At 41.3% G+C, this 17,971-nt stretch overlaps 1 protein-coding gene across 3 annotated transcripts in view; it reads left to right on the top strand.

The window, feature by feature from the left end:
• SGPP2 (sphingosine-1-phosphate phosphatase 2) overlaps positions 1 to 17,971 on the top strand; it is an 83,591-nt gene that overhangs the window by 53,502 nt on the left and 12,118 nt on the right. For all 3 annotated transcript variants that reach the window (XM_073359952.1, XM_073359951.1, XM_073359955.1), the window contains 2 exons: positions 11,836 to 12,009; positions 15,244 to 15,333. In XM_073359952.1, coding sequence (XP_073216053.1) covers positions 11,836 to 12,009; positions 15,244 to 15,333 — 264 coding nt within the window. The remainder of the gene's footprint in view (positions 1 to 11,835; positions 12,010 to 15,243; positions 15,334 to 17,971) is intronic.

Raw genomic sequence — 17,971 nt, 5'->3', positions numbered from 1 at the left:
TTCTTAACCAGGGCCTCTAGGTGCCAATATTGTCTCTATTGCAATATTTCCTATATTGTATATTTGGAATATATATAATCCCAGTTCATTGAAAATGCATCTTATTTAGGGAGCTAATTCTCCAAGCATCTTGAAGACAGAACAGCCCTGTCCAGCATGGAAGTAATCAGTCCACAGAATCATATCTCCTTTATCTGGAGGAAAAATAGGCTGTCTGAACTAGAGCTGGAGGGCCATAGAGGAACTTTTGCCTTATTCAAAGACTAAAGGGGGTCTACCTTTGCAATGCAGCATTGGGTGTCCATTTAAGGTTTCCAGCTCTACCACAAGGCCAAGTACTGAATGGACACTGTATCTGGGAGAGTATTCTGAGACAAAAATCTCCCATTTTATGAGCAGCCCACAGTTTGCAGCTTTAATTACTCCTCTTAAAATTAAAAAAAAAAATTGATGCTTTTATGAGGAAATATGGGGAATAAGACATTTACCAACCATGAGCTAAACGTCAGATGAAAAATTTCAGTTTATCTGAATGACGCAACTGATCTGGTGTTGACACACCTTTACTGTCTAGTTGCAGGAAAATCTTGAGTAGGTGAGGTGGAGCTCACTGTCAAATTTCAAGTCCCTGCTCCAAAATACAGAGGTGCTAATGTTTCTTAATAAAAGAGCTGGGAGACTTTCTAAAAAAAAACAACCCAAAACCCACATGCAACCACGGGCAAAAACATTTTGTCCTAAACTTAGTCTTAGAAAAAATTGAACCATTTTAGCTGAAACTTTTCAAACAAACAAAAACCAAAATACCTGAGGGAAACACCCAGCAAGGAAGACTTCCGCCCCAAATGGTTCAACAAAGTTATAAGCAACTGAAAACAGGGTTGTGTAATGGACAGTGTCAGCTAACCTTTTATATAGGCTTCGCTATCTGTGCTGCACATAATAAATGTGTACAGGAAGCAGATTATATATTGCACTCCCTTGAGAGTGTTTGCTTAAACTATTACCTCTGATTCACAAATAAAGGAATCTAAGAAAGAATGTAGCTTAAAAAGGTGGTTGCTTTTTTATCTTCTGTTCATCAGAAGCTGTAATGTTATGCCTAAAGCAGTTCACCCTTTCACAGAGGGATAGGGAAACTAGAGAGACACCGTGAGCAATAGTTGCACCGTTTGAACTGGTTAACTGCCCTGAAGCCCTTGGCTAGCCGTGGTAAAAGATTCTTTGCGAAAAGGTCATGGAAAGGTTGCTGCTCTGCCTCTCTAGATGGTGACTACTATGTGTGATAAATAGCCCTCTTATGAAATAATCGTATTTCATAACTCCATGCTTATTACAAAGGTTAGGGTACTGGAAGAGTTAATGGTGCTTTCCCTTCTTTTCTACTTTGATTCTTTTCCCAGGCCTTTTTATTTTAACTTGGATAATGAATAAGGGTGAGATGCAGAAATGTGGCTTCAGCAGTTGTAGCAACTGCCAGGCACTCTGTTTCTTTGTTGCAAATCACCCATATAAAAAGCAGGTAACAGGGCACGTGTTTAAAAAGAGCTAGAGGAAATGGCACACCAGTACACAGTTGTCTGAGGCTGCTCCTTGTTTCAGTAATACCGTTGGTTTCTGATCATCCTTTAAAAAGGAGGTAAAGCTTTGGGCAACAAGGAAGAGGTGAGATGGGGAGAGAGGAATGAAGTAATAAGTGGGAGTTGTGTGTAAAATTGGTACGATCAATAAGGGGGAATAGTGAATTATAATTAACTTTCTGGAGGTGACTGTGGCTTTGATGAAAATAATAAGCATTTCATTTAGAACTGATGTAAAAGAAAGCACTACTTTATCCAGTAGCCAGTCTGTGGAAATCACTGTACCAGGAAACCCTCATGCCAAGTAGGGTTGCCAGCTTTCTACTCACACAAAACTGAACACTCTTGCCCCGTCCCCTGCCTTACCCCTCCTCTGCAGCCCCGCCCATGCCCCGCCCCTTCTCCAAGGGCCTCCCCCCACGTTGTTTGTTCTCCCCATCATCACTTGCTCATTTTCACTGGGCTGGCTCAGGGGGCTGGGGTGTTAGAGGGGGTGAGGGCTCTGGCTGGGGGTGTGGGCTCTGGGGTGGGGCTGAGAATGCCAGGGTTTATGTAGGCATCATGGATAACATGTCCACGAGGACACCTTGCTTGTTTCTTTAGAGATCTGTAGGGGGTAAACTGACGGAAAGGCGGATGATTGGGGATTTAGTGGATCTACTCTTAAGTGGATCCACCAGCAATTCCCTTTCTGAGGAGGTAGGCGGTAGCCAGTGCAGAGACTAATAGCTGTGTACCCACAAAACAGAACAGGTCTACAACCTTAGGCTTTCTCCTTAGGCCAACCCCTCCTCGTTCTTGGGCTTGGCACAAGGAATCAGATATACCCCTGAAAGAATATACTCCCTTAGTCTCTTCACAATTTCAGATCTCCCTCTCAATGAATCAAGCAGTTAAATGTATGGGTTACAGTGTTCATCTACTCACTCAGGCTTTTGCCAGAGGAGGCTAGATAGGGTGATCTGTAAAGCAATGCATCCTAGATTTTTGTTTTAATCTCTGTTCGTGCACCTAGAGTCAGACATCCATTTTATAAATCTGAAAAATAAAGACTGCTTTCACAGGTTTTGTCTTTCTACCTTTCCTTCTCTTAACCAGCTTATTTGTAGCAAATATCACTTGCAAATGACACCAGTCCTTACATTTTCACTCTCCAATGTGTTTGATGCTCTAAAGTCACTTCTGTCCAGATACAACAGTCAGGTTAAAACAAAAGCAGCCTGATTGCTAATAGCAGTGTGTTAATCTAGGAAAGAGAGTGGATATGCAGGATTTCTGGTGCCAGTCTACACAAATGCTTTAGAAAGAAAGGCAAACCCACAGGTTCAAAGTCAGGCAGTCAGAGTAAGTAGAAGCCTCAAGGAAAAATTCACCAATGTCATTGACCCCACAGATATTCTCTTGACTTTCATTAATGGATCAATAGTTCAGATAATAAGAACTCAAAATAGAAAGCTGAAAATAAATAAAATATAATGGATGCATTCTGGCTTCTTTTTTAGACAGCAAAAGAATATTTCAGAGTATAAAAATAGATCAAAGTGCTCTGCCAAGTCTTCAGACATCTGAGGAACAATGGACCTTTCTAGCTCACATACCGAAGCTCTCACAGTAGATTTTTTTGGAGACCTCAATTAGAAGTAGGTTGCTGTTTTTATATCAGGATAATGTCCTGCACAACAGAATGATTAGGATTAGATGTAGTCACCCCAGAGTTCGCAAATGTAACAACCAACTTCAGAAACCTGGCACTACTGTGCAAATATTGTAAAATGGGAAATTACATATTCTCACAGAAGAAACTGCTGCAAAAATAGTGCCACTTATTATATTAAGGTACCCAGCCACTGTCTAGATGAATTATTTTCTCTATTGTATTCTCAGACTTTTTCCCTTCAATAGTTACTCAAGTGGGACTTTTGTGATGATTCTATGGAACCACCGTAACAATATGAGGGATGAGAGCTTAGACTCCCTATCTCTTCCCACACCATATGTCATATGCGTGTGTGTATACACACACACACACACTTTGTATATGTGTGTAGGAGTGTGTATATAATAATACCTAGCTCTTATATAGCTTCTTTTTAAAAGTAGTAGATCTCAAAAGCACTTCCCACTCATTGAGGTATTTAACGGATATCTTGTGTGTCGATACAATTTGCATGCATCCTGCAGAGGAAGAACAGTTAAAGGCAATGACTGATATGGTGACATATGAGAGAGAACTATTTAAAATGCAGGATCATTTAGTTGAGTATGAACTTAAGATACATGAAAACCCTTTTTTGGTTATATAAAGCAGGACTGAAATGATAATCAACACTGATATACATGCTGAAAACACAAAAAAACCTACAAGTAAGTATTGATGGAAAGACATGCACTCATTATTGTCTTCATAAGAAGTGGTAAAACTAGTCCCGGATAAAAGGTCAAGCAGCCAGCTGCACAATGGAGAACTCTGGCACCCATGGATGGGAGGAACCCTCTGCCTTTCAAGCTATGGAGATGCTACAGAGCTGCTCCTGCAAATTAAGGTGCTGCAATGGCTCTCTCAGCCACTACATTTCCCCCTTTAAAATGTGGCACTGACCAGTGCTTCTGCACAGTAATGGATCCCTCAGCCTTCTCCAGGCCTCCTTTCTTGCAATGCACAAAGGGTCCATCCTATCTTCCCACACAATGTACCTACTCCATTAGATCAAGGTGGGGGTGGGGTGAGGTTATCTCAAGGCAGGATTTTCCCAAAAAATGCATATTTAATACAGTCTAGAAAATATGTTGGGTGTTATACAGAAATTCAAAATAAGTGCCTTTTTGAGTAACATACATTTATAAAAACAGAGTTAAGCCTTGACAACCCACACTCAGCAATTCACAAGCAAATACAGTGATGTCTCCCATTTTAGCAGCAATGTAATAAAGGGAGTTCCAGGGGCTTTATAATCTCTACAGAAGACAAAATACCATTTCTATTGCACTGAGGCCCTGTGAATTAAAACAAGAGCTGTCAAAGTAAATAGTATATTGTGGGTTACGTTATCCGTGTTTGAACTAGTTTTGATTACTAATTTTGAAAGATAGGGAGTATTTTGCAACAGACCTCACAGTTACTAGTTAGAACTAGTACTAGGCTTTTTTTTTTAAAGTAGCAATTCTTAAAATAGCAGAGGATCTTGTGAGTGCCAAGGTTTGTTTGTGTGGAATGACATTAATGGAAAGCCTAGAGCACTGCTTAATTCTAAGGGTAGGGAATTTCAAGAGTGCTAATCATTGTCCTACTCTGCTTCCATTGAAGTGAATGGGAGTTTGATTGATTTCAAATGGGACAGAATTAGGCCAGTGTTTAAACCACCATCTGAAAAGCCTAACAGCATGATTCTGCAGACCATTTCCTGGGGTCTCATCATATCACATAAGGGTTGAGTAGACCACTAGGTCACTCCATATTTGGGAGATCCAACAAATGGTGGAGGAATGGGACATCCACAGATAAGAAAGTCCGCAGATATAGATGAGGAGAGTACCTTAATGTGACTACAACAAAGCAAATTTCAAATCCTGGCTGATTTACTCTTTGTATCACTATTTAAAAATGCGAATTGCTGTGGAGTTTCATTCTGTTCTTGACGCTGGTCATGTGGCTGTTTCAGATGAAGGGGCTGGGACTGCTGGAGGTGACGCATGACTTGCTGTTACTATCCTTTTGTTGTTGCTGCTCATTGTCAAGCAGGCCCGCCAACAGAAATTCTGGGCCCCAGGGGAAGTTCTCAAGTATTCCTCTCACACAGGTTGGGTTCCCCTCACTGACCTTGCTGCAAACTCACACAAGAGAATGTAGGTTTGGAGGCTGACCACCTTTTGACATGAAGACAAACTCATGATGCAGATCTAGAATGTCAGCTGCAGTTAGTTGATTCTTAATGATTTGTCATGTCCCTGTAGTAACACTGTAATTATGGTTGATGTAATAAAGGTGTTGACAAGAAACTAAACTTTATTTCCTGGTCTCAATCACCTGATGCATCAGGGTTATAAAAGGTATCACATAACACAGGGCTGTCAACTGTCACCAATGACTAATGTTACCATTGAGAAGCTTCTCCATTCTGAAGTCTTGTTTTCAGCTGCTTATAACTTACTTTAAAAATTGCCTTTGGGGCTGAAATTTTACATACTTGTCTCAATGCAGAAGTAAACCATTTGATTAAATTAGTTCAGCTATTTGAATTCTCAGTGTGGAATGGAAGTGAAGGGGACAACTTTCACTTAAGTAATTTTTTATACTTCTTGCACGCAGTTCAAACAGCTTTCATTTTAAAAAAGTGCAGACCTAATACATGCATAGTCCTGATGAGAGAGAGAGAGAGAGCGCGAGCGTGAGCTAGTTTGAAGAAATTTGGCTTTGAAATAGCAGAGATGAATGTTCAGTAAGAACACTCTGAACATGCTTTGACTTCACGAAAATAAAATGATTGCAATGTGATGCTCAGTGTCTTCACACCTGCATTGTAGCTTGGAGAGAGCAGAGCACTCCTTTTCACAGAAGGACATGAAAAACTTTGACTTGGGGGTGTGGGGGGAGGGAGAAAACCACCCTCTTTCCTGTAACCCTCAGCAGCCCCCTTCTCAGCAGTATGTACAAATGCAGTGCTAATAGTATAAAACGCTATAATATTGCAGCTGTAGAAGGGCATTCTGTCAATTATGGGAGTCATAAGCTAAATCATAGGCTTCGGTGAAGATCTATGCCAGACCATTTGACATTTCACCAACCGTGCTAAGTACACGTCTAGTCATGATGCCCCTTGTTGAAAGCTAGAACAAGGGTATTGTTATGATCCCTTCGGACTTCGACTATGGAACAAGCTACCAATAATACAGTAGTCCTGCAAGGTGTGCTAGACCATCTATTTTCTTCTAATTGCAACATATTCTTCTTCAACCCAGCTCTTTACTATTCTGCAACTTAGGGGTTCTCAAACTGAGGGTCGTGACCCCTCAGGGGGGTTGTGAGGTTATTACACAGGAGGTCACAGCTGTCAACCTCCACCCCCAAACCCTGCTTCACCTCCCGCATTTATAATAGCATTAAATATATTTAAAAAGTGTTTTGAAATATAAGGAGGTGGGGCACACTCAGAGGACTGCTGTGTGAAAGGGGTCACCAATACAAGAGTTTGAGAACCACTGCTGTAACTGATCCATTTGGGAGAAGGAGGGGTAGGAGTTTGAGGGGTATTATAATAGACTGGGGCCTTGTACTACTCACTGGACAACATAGAGTGAGAGTTGGCCCCGGCCTGGAAGAGTGTACAATTTAAACTCATACAGAAAAGATGTTATCCCCATTGTACAGATAAGGAACAGAGGCATGATAAGATTAAGAGATGTGGCTAAGGTCATGTTGGGAATCTGTGCCAGAAAGGAGACATGATCTCAGATCTCCTGAGTCTCAGTCCAGCGCCTCCACCACAAACTCATCCTTCCTCTCAAGTACATGACAAGCATTAATGAGGCTCCATGACACCCCTGTGAGGGAGGCAATTAAGGACATCGCTGAGAAGTTGTGCTGTGTGTGCCTTACTATGTAAAGAGAAGGAAAAAAAAGCCTGACTCTCACTCAACCCTCCCCCTCTACCTCTGAATATGCACCTGGCCCAACTCTTAGCTGCCTTAGTCCTTCCACTGTGATCTTGGACATGACTCCATCCTACCTTCTCACTTCCCAGATGCCTCAGAGTTCCTTCTGCTCCTCATACCTCCCTCCTGCCAGCATCCAGTCTCTATTGTTTCTATACTAACCTCAGCAGACCCATTTTTCCTTAGGAATTTGCATCCCAACCTGACTTGCAAATAATTCAGGCATGAAAGAGTTAAAAACACCATGCTGTAAAAGCAAAACAGCTCCATACTGTGAGGTACCTTGCATTTAGATACACTTCCTTAAGTTTTCAAAACTACCTAAAGGGAATTAGCCATGCTCCTCCCACCACATTTCATGAATCACTCAACTTAAATCCCCATGCATTGCTTTGTAACTGTCTCCTCAACTTAATTATGTCTTGCACAATCCATTATGTTTCTTGATTTTCTTACTTCAGTAATGGAAAAGAGGAGTCTTTAGGTTCAGAAAAATTCCACATGCCAAGACAAACAAAATACATTTATTAATGTGCAAATTAAAGTGATTTATGCTGAAATTGCCTGTATGTTTTCCACCAGAACTGAAAAAAAAAACAAAAAAAAACATGCATTTGATCTGCATCACTCAGAAATTGAACAGAACAGAGTGCATCCTAGAAATAAACTTAGGAGCAAAGCAGTTAAAGCCAAAACCATAGTTCGCTAGCAACGTGTTGAACACTAGCCACACAGGAAAGAAGCAAAAGTGTTTAGCCAAGTTTCCACAGCATAGTGGTTATCATGTTTGCCTAACACGCGAAAGGTCCCCAGTTCGAAACTGGGCAGAAACAGTTTGGGGGAAGGGATAGCTCAGTGGTTTGAGCTTTGGCCTGCTAAACCCAGTGTTGTGAGTTCAATCTTCGAGGGGGCCATTTAGGGATAAGGGGCAAAAATTGGGGATTGGTCCTGCTGCTTTGAGCAGGGGGTCGGACTAGATGACCTCCTGAGGTCCCTTCCAACCCTGATATTCCATGATTCTATGAAAATGGAGTACCAAAGCAGGGAAATGATACTTCGCTTGGGGAAAGGTTTCTTTCTGTGTGGCTCTGGCTAATTCTTTTCCTGTATATTTGTATGACGACAAATTCTGTCTTCTCACCCAACTTTTCAAAGCCTGCTCCTTTTTCCTTTCTAAACTTTCAGGTGTGGGCCTGTAGGCAGATTTTCCGTGAGAGATTGTTGGATGGAAAGTTTTGCAGGCATGTGGGGTCTGCTGGAATGAATTTTACTTACAGAAATTCTAAAGATTCTTGTGATATTGGCAAAGTTTTGCCATAGGCAAGATCAGGAACAGTAGGAATGTTTTACAGTCAGCCCCACTAACATCCTAATTTTGTCTAGTGAAGACAACTGGGAGATATGTTGAAAATTCATAAGAAGGCCCTAAGAAAATATATAAAGAGCTTACTCTTATGATGTATACTTTCTAATTGTAAAACCAACTGTACGTGTCTATCTTGCTGCATTCATCTATATTAGCTGGTCATTGCTGTAGAATATTTTTCAGATTGACTGTCTCTTGGTCAAGTTCTTTTGCTGACGTATATCAGTATAACCAAGAACAGAACTTGACCTACAATTCTTACAAGAGCTGTCCTTGTGTGGAGTCTGAGATGCTTCTGGAAGTGGGAGCAAACATGTTCTATTTAGAGTGAAAAAAGATCAACATCTGTAGAGCGGCCACAGAAATACCAATTCCCAGCCTTCTCTAGATGTGAACCAATCACAAAGGAACCTGTTTAACTTTCCTGTGACCTTGTAACCGTAACCAGTCCCACAATTACTTGATCTATGGTCGTGGCCATCTCTAGCTCTGCTAAACTTGTTCCACAGCCATCACAGGTTCTGAGACACTTTGAAAACGAGTGAGTCAAGTCAAGGATTGAAGATGAAGTGCCCTACTGTCGAGATCTTTATCCTGGTACAACCACTCCCATGCCTCCAGGTTCCCTTCTGCCCCATCTTGACTTACCCACATCACCCTCAACCTTCCTAAAGAAAGCTTGGATTAAAGGAGACTTGCAGTATCTTTGCCCTCAATACAGTGTTGTCCTTATTACACTTTTCTAGGAAGTACAGGCACATTGACTTCTTGGGCACAAACCCAAAGGCTCAATGTGAGCCTTCCACTGCCTAATATATAGTGGTAGCAGCATGAGCTTTTAAATTTTAACATGACGTGTTTTCTAGTTTACGCTGCCATTTAAAAAACATTAGCGATGAAACTTAATTACTTCCATTCATTATATAGCATTTGCATGGGAGTTCCAACCTCTGCTTTCATGTCAACAATAATCCAGCTCAGCCTGGCTTGCCCTGCCTTATCTCTAGGCTAATGCCAAAAACAGTAGGCTTCATAATAATAGTGGAATATATTTCTCGACCCATCAGAGATAATTTCTGCTTTTAGTTCTGGAATTTAATTGGCTTATGGAAATGCATCTCTGCTTGGAAATGGTACAGAATTTTAAACCACAGAAATCCACTAGGATTTTTTCTCCCTTTGACCCACAGTATGCTGTGAACAGTCTGGGACACTGCAGTTTAAAACCCACTCCCAGAATGCTACTGAGAAATGGAAAAGATCAGTAGGGCCATATTGTTGGTGTTAAATTGGCCACATATACAAATTCATGAGACAACAAAGGGGTTAAATGATATAAAACCTCAAGGGAATCATTTTTACTAGGGTCTGTCCCCTCCAACAGAGATAGGACCCAGAACTTTGTTTCCCCGAAGTTCAGGGGATGTTTGGTTATGACATTTTGGTCATATAATGGTCTGGTCTCATTGCTACCTTGTATAGGCCAGATTTTGTTTTCAAAAGTAGATTGAGTGCAGATTCCTGAGTCTCAAGGCCTCTCCTTATAAGGAGAAATCACTTCTGAAATAGAAAATGAAATAAAAACAACCTTAGCACTATTATAAATATTTCATGATCAAGACCAGTTTTAAAAAATTATGCTTTTAAGAAAACTTCTCATCACACAGTGCTAGAGCAGAACAAAGAATCATCTTATACGGTAATTGAATAGTTTCCATGATAGATAGTCACAGTGGAATCTAATTTTTATGTAGAGAGTTTTTATTTTGTTTTATGAGGCTTACTTTGCATATCTCTAGCTGCACCATCCTCATGGCAAAAGGCTAAAGAAAGCTTGTTTTCCATTCTTTAAAAATGCTGACACCTGGCAGCAAAGGACATACCAACATTCTAAGCAGACTTATTTCAAAAGCAATGTTTTATATAGTAACCTCATAGTCAGAGGTGCAGAGAGCACAGGGCCTTCAGGTTTCCATCACTGTAATTGGGAAAGGGTGTTGCAGCACTACCTGATCCTTAATGAATAAAGAACTAACTTCTGCTTAGCTTCTCCCTCTTACACAAATGCTCAGATGGCTTGAAGAGTGGCAGCTTGTAATCCTGTTTTTGGGAAGAGCACATATTGCACCCAGGGCCATGGGCTGAGTGGAAGCCCAAAGTTGGAGTCTATGTTTGTCTTCTGCTATGTTAACTTATTTTATTTTCTGATCACAAATACTATCCATCTGGGGAGATGGGGGACTTCACTGACAACAGCTATGTCTTTTCTTTTAGTCTTTCTACCTGCTTACAAGCAGTAACTGCTTGAGAGGATAACTTTTTTCTTCCCTTTGATAAATAAAAATCTTTCAAACAACATCTGTGTTTCAGTGGTTAATAACATATTAATAGTTCCCTGACCTAACTCTTTCTGGTATTACAAAGTGGCTCAGTTACTTGGAATTGTCCAAGCAGTGCATGAAAGCAGTTTGTTACCGGGAAGTCTGGCAGGAGGAGGAACTTTGAAAACATGGTGCTGCCTATCCTGCTGTCTCCGCTGCGTCCACCCAAGGATGTTAAAACAGTATATCCACCAATGCCTATGGGTGCCTCAAATGCCACATTGTGGGGCTGGCAGAATTGAGAAATGCCAAACATCAGGGTGGAATTAATCCTTGCGGAGAACCAATTTAATTTTAATGTTTTAATTTAATTTAATTAATTTTAATTAATTTTAATTTAATTAATTCAGTTTATTTTTTTTTTACAGTGTACATTTCAAAGATGAAACCTGATAATTTCATGGGCCTGAAAAATAAGTAATAAGGAAGTCTCTAATCTGCCTGTTTGCTCAGAGTCGAGTAGTTGTGAATGGAGGAGGAGAAACCTTGACATTTAAAATAAATGTTTAATAATGTGTTAGTGGTGAGGAAACAAATGCCGGAGGATGGGAACCACTTGTCTCAAACTGTGATTTGCTTATCCATGCTGTACCTCTTCTGAGTAACATCTTTCTGATCCGAGATCTGATCCAGTGACAACACTGTGCAGTAAAACTGCAGCTCCTCTCATGTGCCAGTATAATGAAGTACTCTTTAATTATTCAGGGGATAAATTCTGATCTCAAACTAATGGATTTTACACTATATGCTGTAATAGTTGCCCACATAGCTGAGACTGAAATTAGGCCTTTGGGTGAGTGGAGTGAGAATTCCCTCGCCTTAACAGGTTTAGCTAATTGTGTGCACTGTTTTCCCCCAGATTGCTATGTACATAGGCCAAGTCACTAAGGACATCCTGAAATGGCCTCGTCCTCATTCACCTCCTGTTGTGAAGCTGGAAATGAGAGCAGAATATGGAATGCCATCCACCCATGCCATGGCAGCTACATCCATTTCCTTCACATTTTGTATTGCAACAATAAACCAAAACAAGGTAGGGAGGAACAAGCATGTGTCTGATCCCATTGAACTGCAGCAACCATGAAAAGGTCCAATGCTTTTACCCACCAATACTTCCATCATCACTCACTCCTACCTTCCATTGTTGTAGTGGGTTAATACTAGATATGACAAGAACTGTTGTAGAAAATTTCCCAACTCATCTGGGATGGCACTAGTTCAGTGTCATTGTTGGATTTTGTTAATTGTGTTAAGCTTCAGGGAAATGTTCTGTGTTTTCACTAGGTACTGACCACTTCATCACACAGAAGGAACTCTTCACAACAGTCCTGGTATGAAGTATGCCTTGTATTGTACAGTTACAGTGAAATAGTTACACTGGATCAGTTGCAGAGTAGTGTTTTAAGAGAGCTCAACATTGCACATGAGGAACTGCAGAGTCCCATGGACAGCAGAGGGGCTCTCTACTGCCATTGACAATGATAATGGCAGATGCAGAAGAAATATGTTTGTGAAATTCCTCTAAAAATTTAATCTCTTTAATAGTCCTGTTGCACTTAACAAATTAATAGATATTAAAATATTTTATAATGTACTATTGGAAAATATTACCAAGACCTGATGGGCAAGTCACACTGTCCAGTTCACTGCACACTCACTATTATTGTGGGCTACTCGGAGAATCCTCATCAAAAAGACTCATTGGGAAATTCAGGTTTGAAGAGTCAGGCTGTGTGTGGATTTTCCTCTCCTTGTTACCATGTATTGACAAGAACTAGAGAAACTCACTTGAATAGTGCCTAGTGAGGGTGTACAATCAATGTGAGCGTGAGGCACAACATGTCTTTCTTCTTGCTCTATTGAGGACATAATCTTAGTATAGTGACCCAATTGGCAAAGCTGCAGAACACCTGCAGATTCCATTAATTTCCAGGGGGTGTGCGAGCTCAGCACCTTAGAAAAGCAGGCCATGTGCTACTGTTCTTTAAAAATGAAGAAACTGTCGCAAATTTAGGACCACTTAGAACTTCACATTTGCCACGATAGTATATAACATGGCTATAAGGAGTGCATAATGACAGCATGCCTAGAGCTCTGGTCTTACTCCTGCTAAACCAGGGTTGGGCAATAATTTTCACAGGGGGGGCACTCTATGAATTGTGGTAAGTCGTCGCGGGCCGCACATTTCTACTATATTAATGGAGAGGGTGCGGAGTCTGGGTGCAGGAGGGAGCTCTGGGCTGCTACAGAGTGTTGGGGTGCAGGAGAGGGTGAGGGGTGTGGGCTTTGGGAGGGAGTTTGGTGCAGAAAGGGGCACCGAGCTGGGGCAGGGGATTGGGGTGCAGGGTCTGGGAGGGAGTTCGGGTGCAGGAGGAGGTTCTGACCTGGGGCAGGGGAGGGGGGGTAGGAGGGGGTGCAAGGTGCAGGCTCTAACCAGGTGGCACTTACCACACGCGGCTCCTGGCTGGTGGCACAGAAGGGCTCAGGCTGGCTGCCTGCATGCTATGGCCCCATGCCACTCCCAGAAGCGGCTGCGGCCGGCTGCTGCTGGAATGTCTCTGTGCACCCCTTGGAGGGGAGAGGGCAGTGGGTCTCCGTGCACTGCCCATGCCCGCAAGCACCACCCCCGCAGCTCCCATTGGCCGGTTTCTGGGCAATGGGAGCTGTAAGGACAGTGCTGGGGGCGGGGGCAGCGTGTAGACTTGCCTCCCACCCCATCAGGGGCACGCAGAGATGTGCCAGCAGCAGCTGGCCACTTCCAGGAGCGGCGTGGGGCCGTGGCAGGCAGGCATCCTGCCTGAGCGCCCTGCTGCGCCTTGGGACTTTTAGTGGCCCGGACTCGGAGATCGCGAGGAGGCAGAAGAGGCTGAACAGAAAAGTTAGTCATGGCAGGCCGGACAGAAATGTTAGACGGGCTGGATCCAGCCCAGGGGCCGTATTTTGCCCACCCTTGTGCTAAGCCCTACTTCTGGAACTAAAGGAAAACTTCTTTATCTTTTAGCAGTACCGGGCCAAGGCACCCAGTTAGGTAGTTCTGACCCTGCCCAGCAGAGGACAGCAGTACACATCCATACTACCTTATTCATTACAGTACTTTATTTTCACCCCATATATAAATTTGTGCACTAATATTGCAACCTACATTTTTCTGAAGAGCCGTATTGTACTTGCTGTAAAATACAGACCACCATAAAGCAACTTTTTAAATGGTTTCTATTAGAAAATATCTGCTGGTACATTCCTTTGATGTCACCTAGAGCTGCAATTGATCATTAGTAATCCTTCATCAATAATAGATTATTTATCTGTACCAGCCCCTAAACTACGTGAGGAGGAGAGAATAAATTGGGAATACTCTATGTAGGAGATAAATCCGAGGCTCAGGAAAGTGAAAGGAAAACAGCATTAAAGGGAGTCAGATCAGTGTGTGCAGATCAAGCTTTCCAGAGGAGGGTCTTGGATACTACATTTACTATGAGGCCACATAAATAGATTGTCAAACGTACAGCTCTGCAAAAGCATTTCTGACCTGACCTACAATCACCCCATACCATCCATCCAGTCATGGCACTCTCCTGAGTCAATTGTGCCAATCGAGTGATGACTTTTGTTATACAGACAAATGTCCCCTTGGAGCTAAGATGAGGCCATCGGACTCATTTTCATGGATGACCTAAGCCAGGATTTGAATGAAGGCGTGAAAGGCTAATACATTAACCTAGTTCTCTACCAAGCATTTCTCCCCTCTCTGTAATCTGAAAATACTTTACCAAATAATTTAAAATAGTTGATTCCATGTTGGTAAGGCCATTCTGAGAAAGAATAAAATGAATAAACCTTATATAAACCCTAAATGACAAAAGAAAGTTTGGTATTCCGGTTAGACTGCTATAATAACTGGATTACAGTTTTAGGCTAGCCATCCCGCCCCCCCCACCCATTAAGAAAAAAAAAAAAACTACAGGTGCCTTATCATTCATGCCATCATTAGGCCTAGTTTCCAGTGGGGGAAAATGGACTCTTAAGACCTTCCACAGGCTACAGGTAATAAAGTAGCTTTCAGCATGATACAGTGCTGCCAACATTCAGCCTGAGAGTACCTGAATGCATAACTCTGACACACATTAGCTCTCTGGAACGTTAGAACTCGAGAGCTGATTCTAGATTACCATGTGGGTGATGGCCATTGGATAATTTATTTGAGGTACTGACAGACAGTATATGTACTTAATCTGAATGCTGGTAACATTTCTCTTTCTTTCTACAGTACCCACTTGTGCTAGGACTAATGGCAGCATTTGTATTTTCTACTCTGGTGTGTCTCAGCAGACTTTACACTGGAATGCACACTGTACTGGTAAGGGTAAAGATATACTGTCCTTCTGTCTGTGTCATTTTACTGGCAGCCGTCCCCTTAGTATCTAAGCACATCTTATGAGTAAGCCATAAAAAAAGCCAATTTCTGGCTTCCTTCCCTACCAACCAGAGGGAAAGTTGGAATGTTTTATGTAAAAATATATTTTAAACGGTATGTTTTACATACACACAGATCTAGGTGTGTGAAATAGTATTGCAGTGACAGTGCATCCGATGAAGTGAGCTGTAGCTCAGGAAAGCTCATGCTCAAATAAATTGGTTAGTCTCTAAGGTGCCACAAGTCCTCCTTTTCTTTTAGTGCATAAATGGTACTTCTAGGAACAGTAGGACAAAAAGGTGGATTGGCATTTCTCTCTGAATGTGGAAAGGTAAGTGGTATTTTAACTGCTAGCGATTTCCATATTGTTGGTCCTGCTCCCATGAAGCTCTGTCTCCCATGGCCATAAGCTACTTTCTGTTGATTAACAGTTTGACTAAGTAGAAGGTGGCTGTAGACTAGGCCACTAGCTAGTACTTCTGAAGGAGCGCCAGCACTAGTCACTGTGGTTATCCCATGCACAAAGCATTGTGAACTTCAACTTAAAAACTTTCCTAAATGCATTTCTCAAACACAATCATTAAAAATCCAGGAAATTGTTAGTTAAGCAATATTTCCACCCAAAGCAACCTCACTGTGCATACCTGCCCCCAAAACACACTCTCCAGCACCACAAGACACGCCCTTTGAATTCCAATACCTAACCAACCGTAATACACACATCCAGTTTCTCATAACCACACACAAATGCACAACCTGAATTCTGACCACATGCTTTTTCATGTACAAATGACTCATTATACATTTTCCTCTAGGGAGATATCTGAATGTAGCTGAATTTGGGGTTAAACTTGTGTATTTGAGTGCATTTGAGAAACTGGATGTTTGCACGTTGGCTGATAAATATGTAACTGAAAAAGAATGTGTCATGCAGCTGAGGAGCCTGGTGGAATGTTGGGTATTACAGTGTTTGGGCAAAAAGGCAGGTGAGAGGAGGTTGGTGTGAATGTGAATCTCCATTTAATTGTTGATGTCCTGGCCATTCAGTGATTGCATTGATAGGAAATGTACTTAAGCAAGGTAACAGTATTGTGTGTGTGATAGTTTCACGATTGCATTCCAGAACTACTAAGTAGTGATTGATTTAGTCAGGAGGTAAATGTAATGTGCTGAAGTGCCAAATCAGTGAGGCATGCTGGACACTTACTTCTGTTCCTTCAGTGCAGGCAGAACTCAGTTAAATCTCTTTGGGTATGTGGAGCTAAGTTAGGTTATGACATATGGGAAATAGCACTTTTCTGTTAAGTACACATCTCAATGTAAACCTTAATTAGGGAGTCATTAGTGGCCTCCATAATAACAGGAAGCTTTATGGTAATTGGTATGTAGTTAGCAGAGATGTGCAGCACTTTTCTAAATACGAAATTCAGTGAATGGAAAACATTTTCAACTTGCATAATACATCATTCATAGTATATGAAGAAATATTGTATTAGTTGTAATGAAGTATATTCTGAATTATGAATAAAGTAATTGTATTAGTTGTAATGAAGACATAAATTTGATGCATTGTAAATAAATAAATAAAATGGTGGTTGTCCATGAGATATGGCCTGACCTTTCCTTCCAACCTTACTGGATCAAAACAATGTCTTAAAAAAAGAGAGGATGTCTCCAGTCTAGATTTAACTGATGACCCTAAGTCAATCAGTAAAAATTCTTAGCATATTTCCGTTGGTGTTCCATGATAATGAAAGAGACTTTTCTAAATTGGGGTAAAAAAGAAAAAGCCCTTTGTGCCTATCTCAGATTGCCTCTAAACCCCAACTCCTTAGTTTAACAGCGAGAAACATATTTCCGTAGAGTCTTCGTCTTAAAAAGAAAAGGAGTACTTGTGGCACCTTAGAGACTAACCAACGAAAGCTTATGCTCAAATAAATTGGTTAGTCTCTAAGGTGCCACAAGTCCTCCTTTTCTTTTTGCGAATACAGACTAACACGGCTGTTACTCTGAAACCGTCTTAAAAATGGCATGGGAGTGAGTGGAGTTGAGGAAATAATTCACATAGAATAATTATTTCATAAATATAACCTCTTTCTGTTCACAAACTGGCCACGTGCAACTTAAGATTCTTCTGGGATAATGAGTAAAATATTGAGAACAATTTGCCAAATTTCTATGAATAACTTTGTCTGAAAACTGCTCCTCAAGTGGTTCAGTGCAATTATTCAGTATTCGACATCCAAGTTTGGACACAGGTCTCATTTTATGTTCATCAGGAAGCAGAAACAATAATTCTTAGAATCGGGTTTCTGGTACAAATGATCACATTTGAGTTCAGTTTACTCCCCTCAAAGGTTTTGTCCACCTAAATTTCCCACTGGACTATTGATGGAAAACTAACACTGAAGGTGCATGAACACATCTGTAGGGAAATGAATATTTTCTTCAAGCAAATATTCACACAAAACATGCTGATTCACTGAGGTTTACTGAATTTCCTCAAATTTAGCAAGTGAATGAACACATGTAATTTACAAAAATTAGCAAGAATATTGCAACACAGCATTTCATAGAATCA

The sequence above is a fragment of the Lepidochelys kempii genome, chromosome 9 (assembly GCF_965140265.1).
Source record: "Lepidochelys kempii isolate rLepKem1 chromosome 9, rLepKem1.hap2, whole genome shotgun sequence".
NCBI lineage: Eukaryota > Metazoa > Chordata > Testudines > Cheloniidae > Lepidochelys > Lepidochelys kempii.
This window is presented reverse-complemented; position numbering and strand designations above follow the sequence as displayed.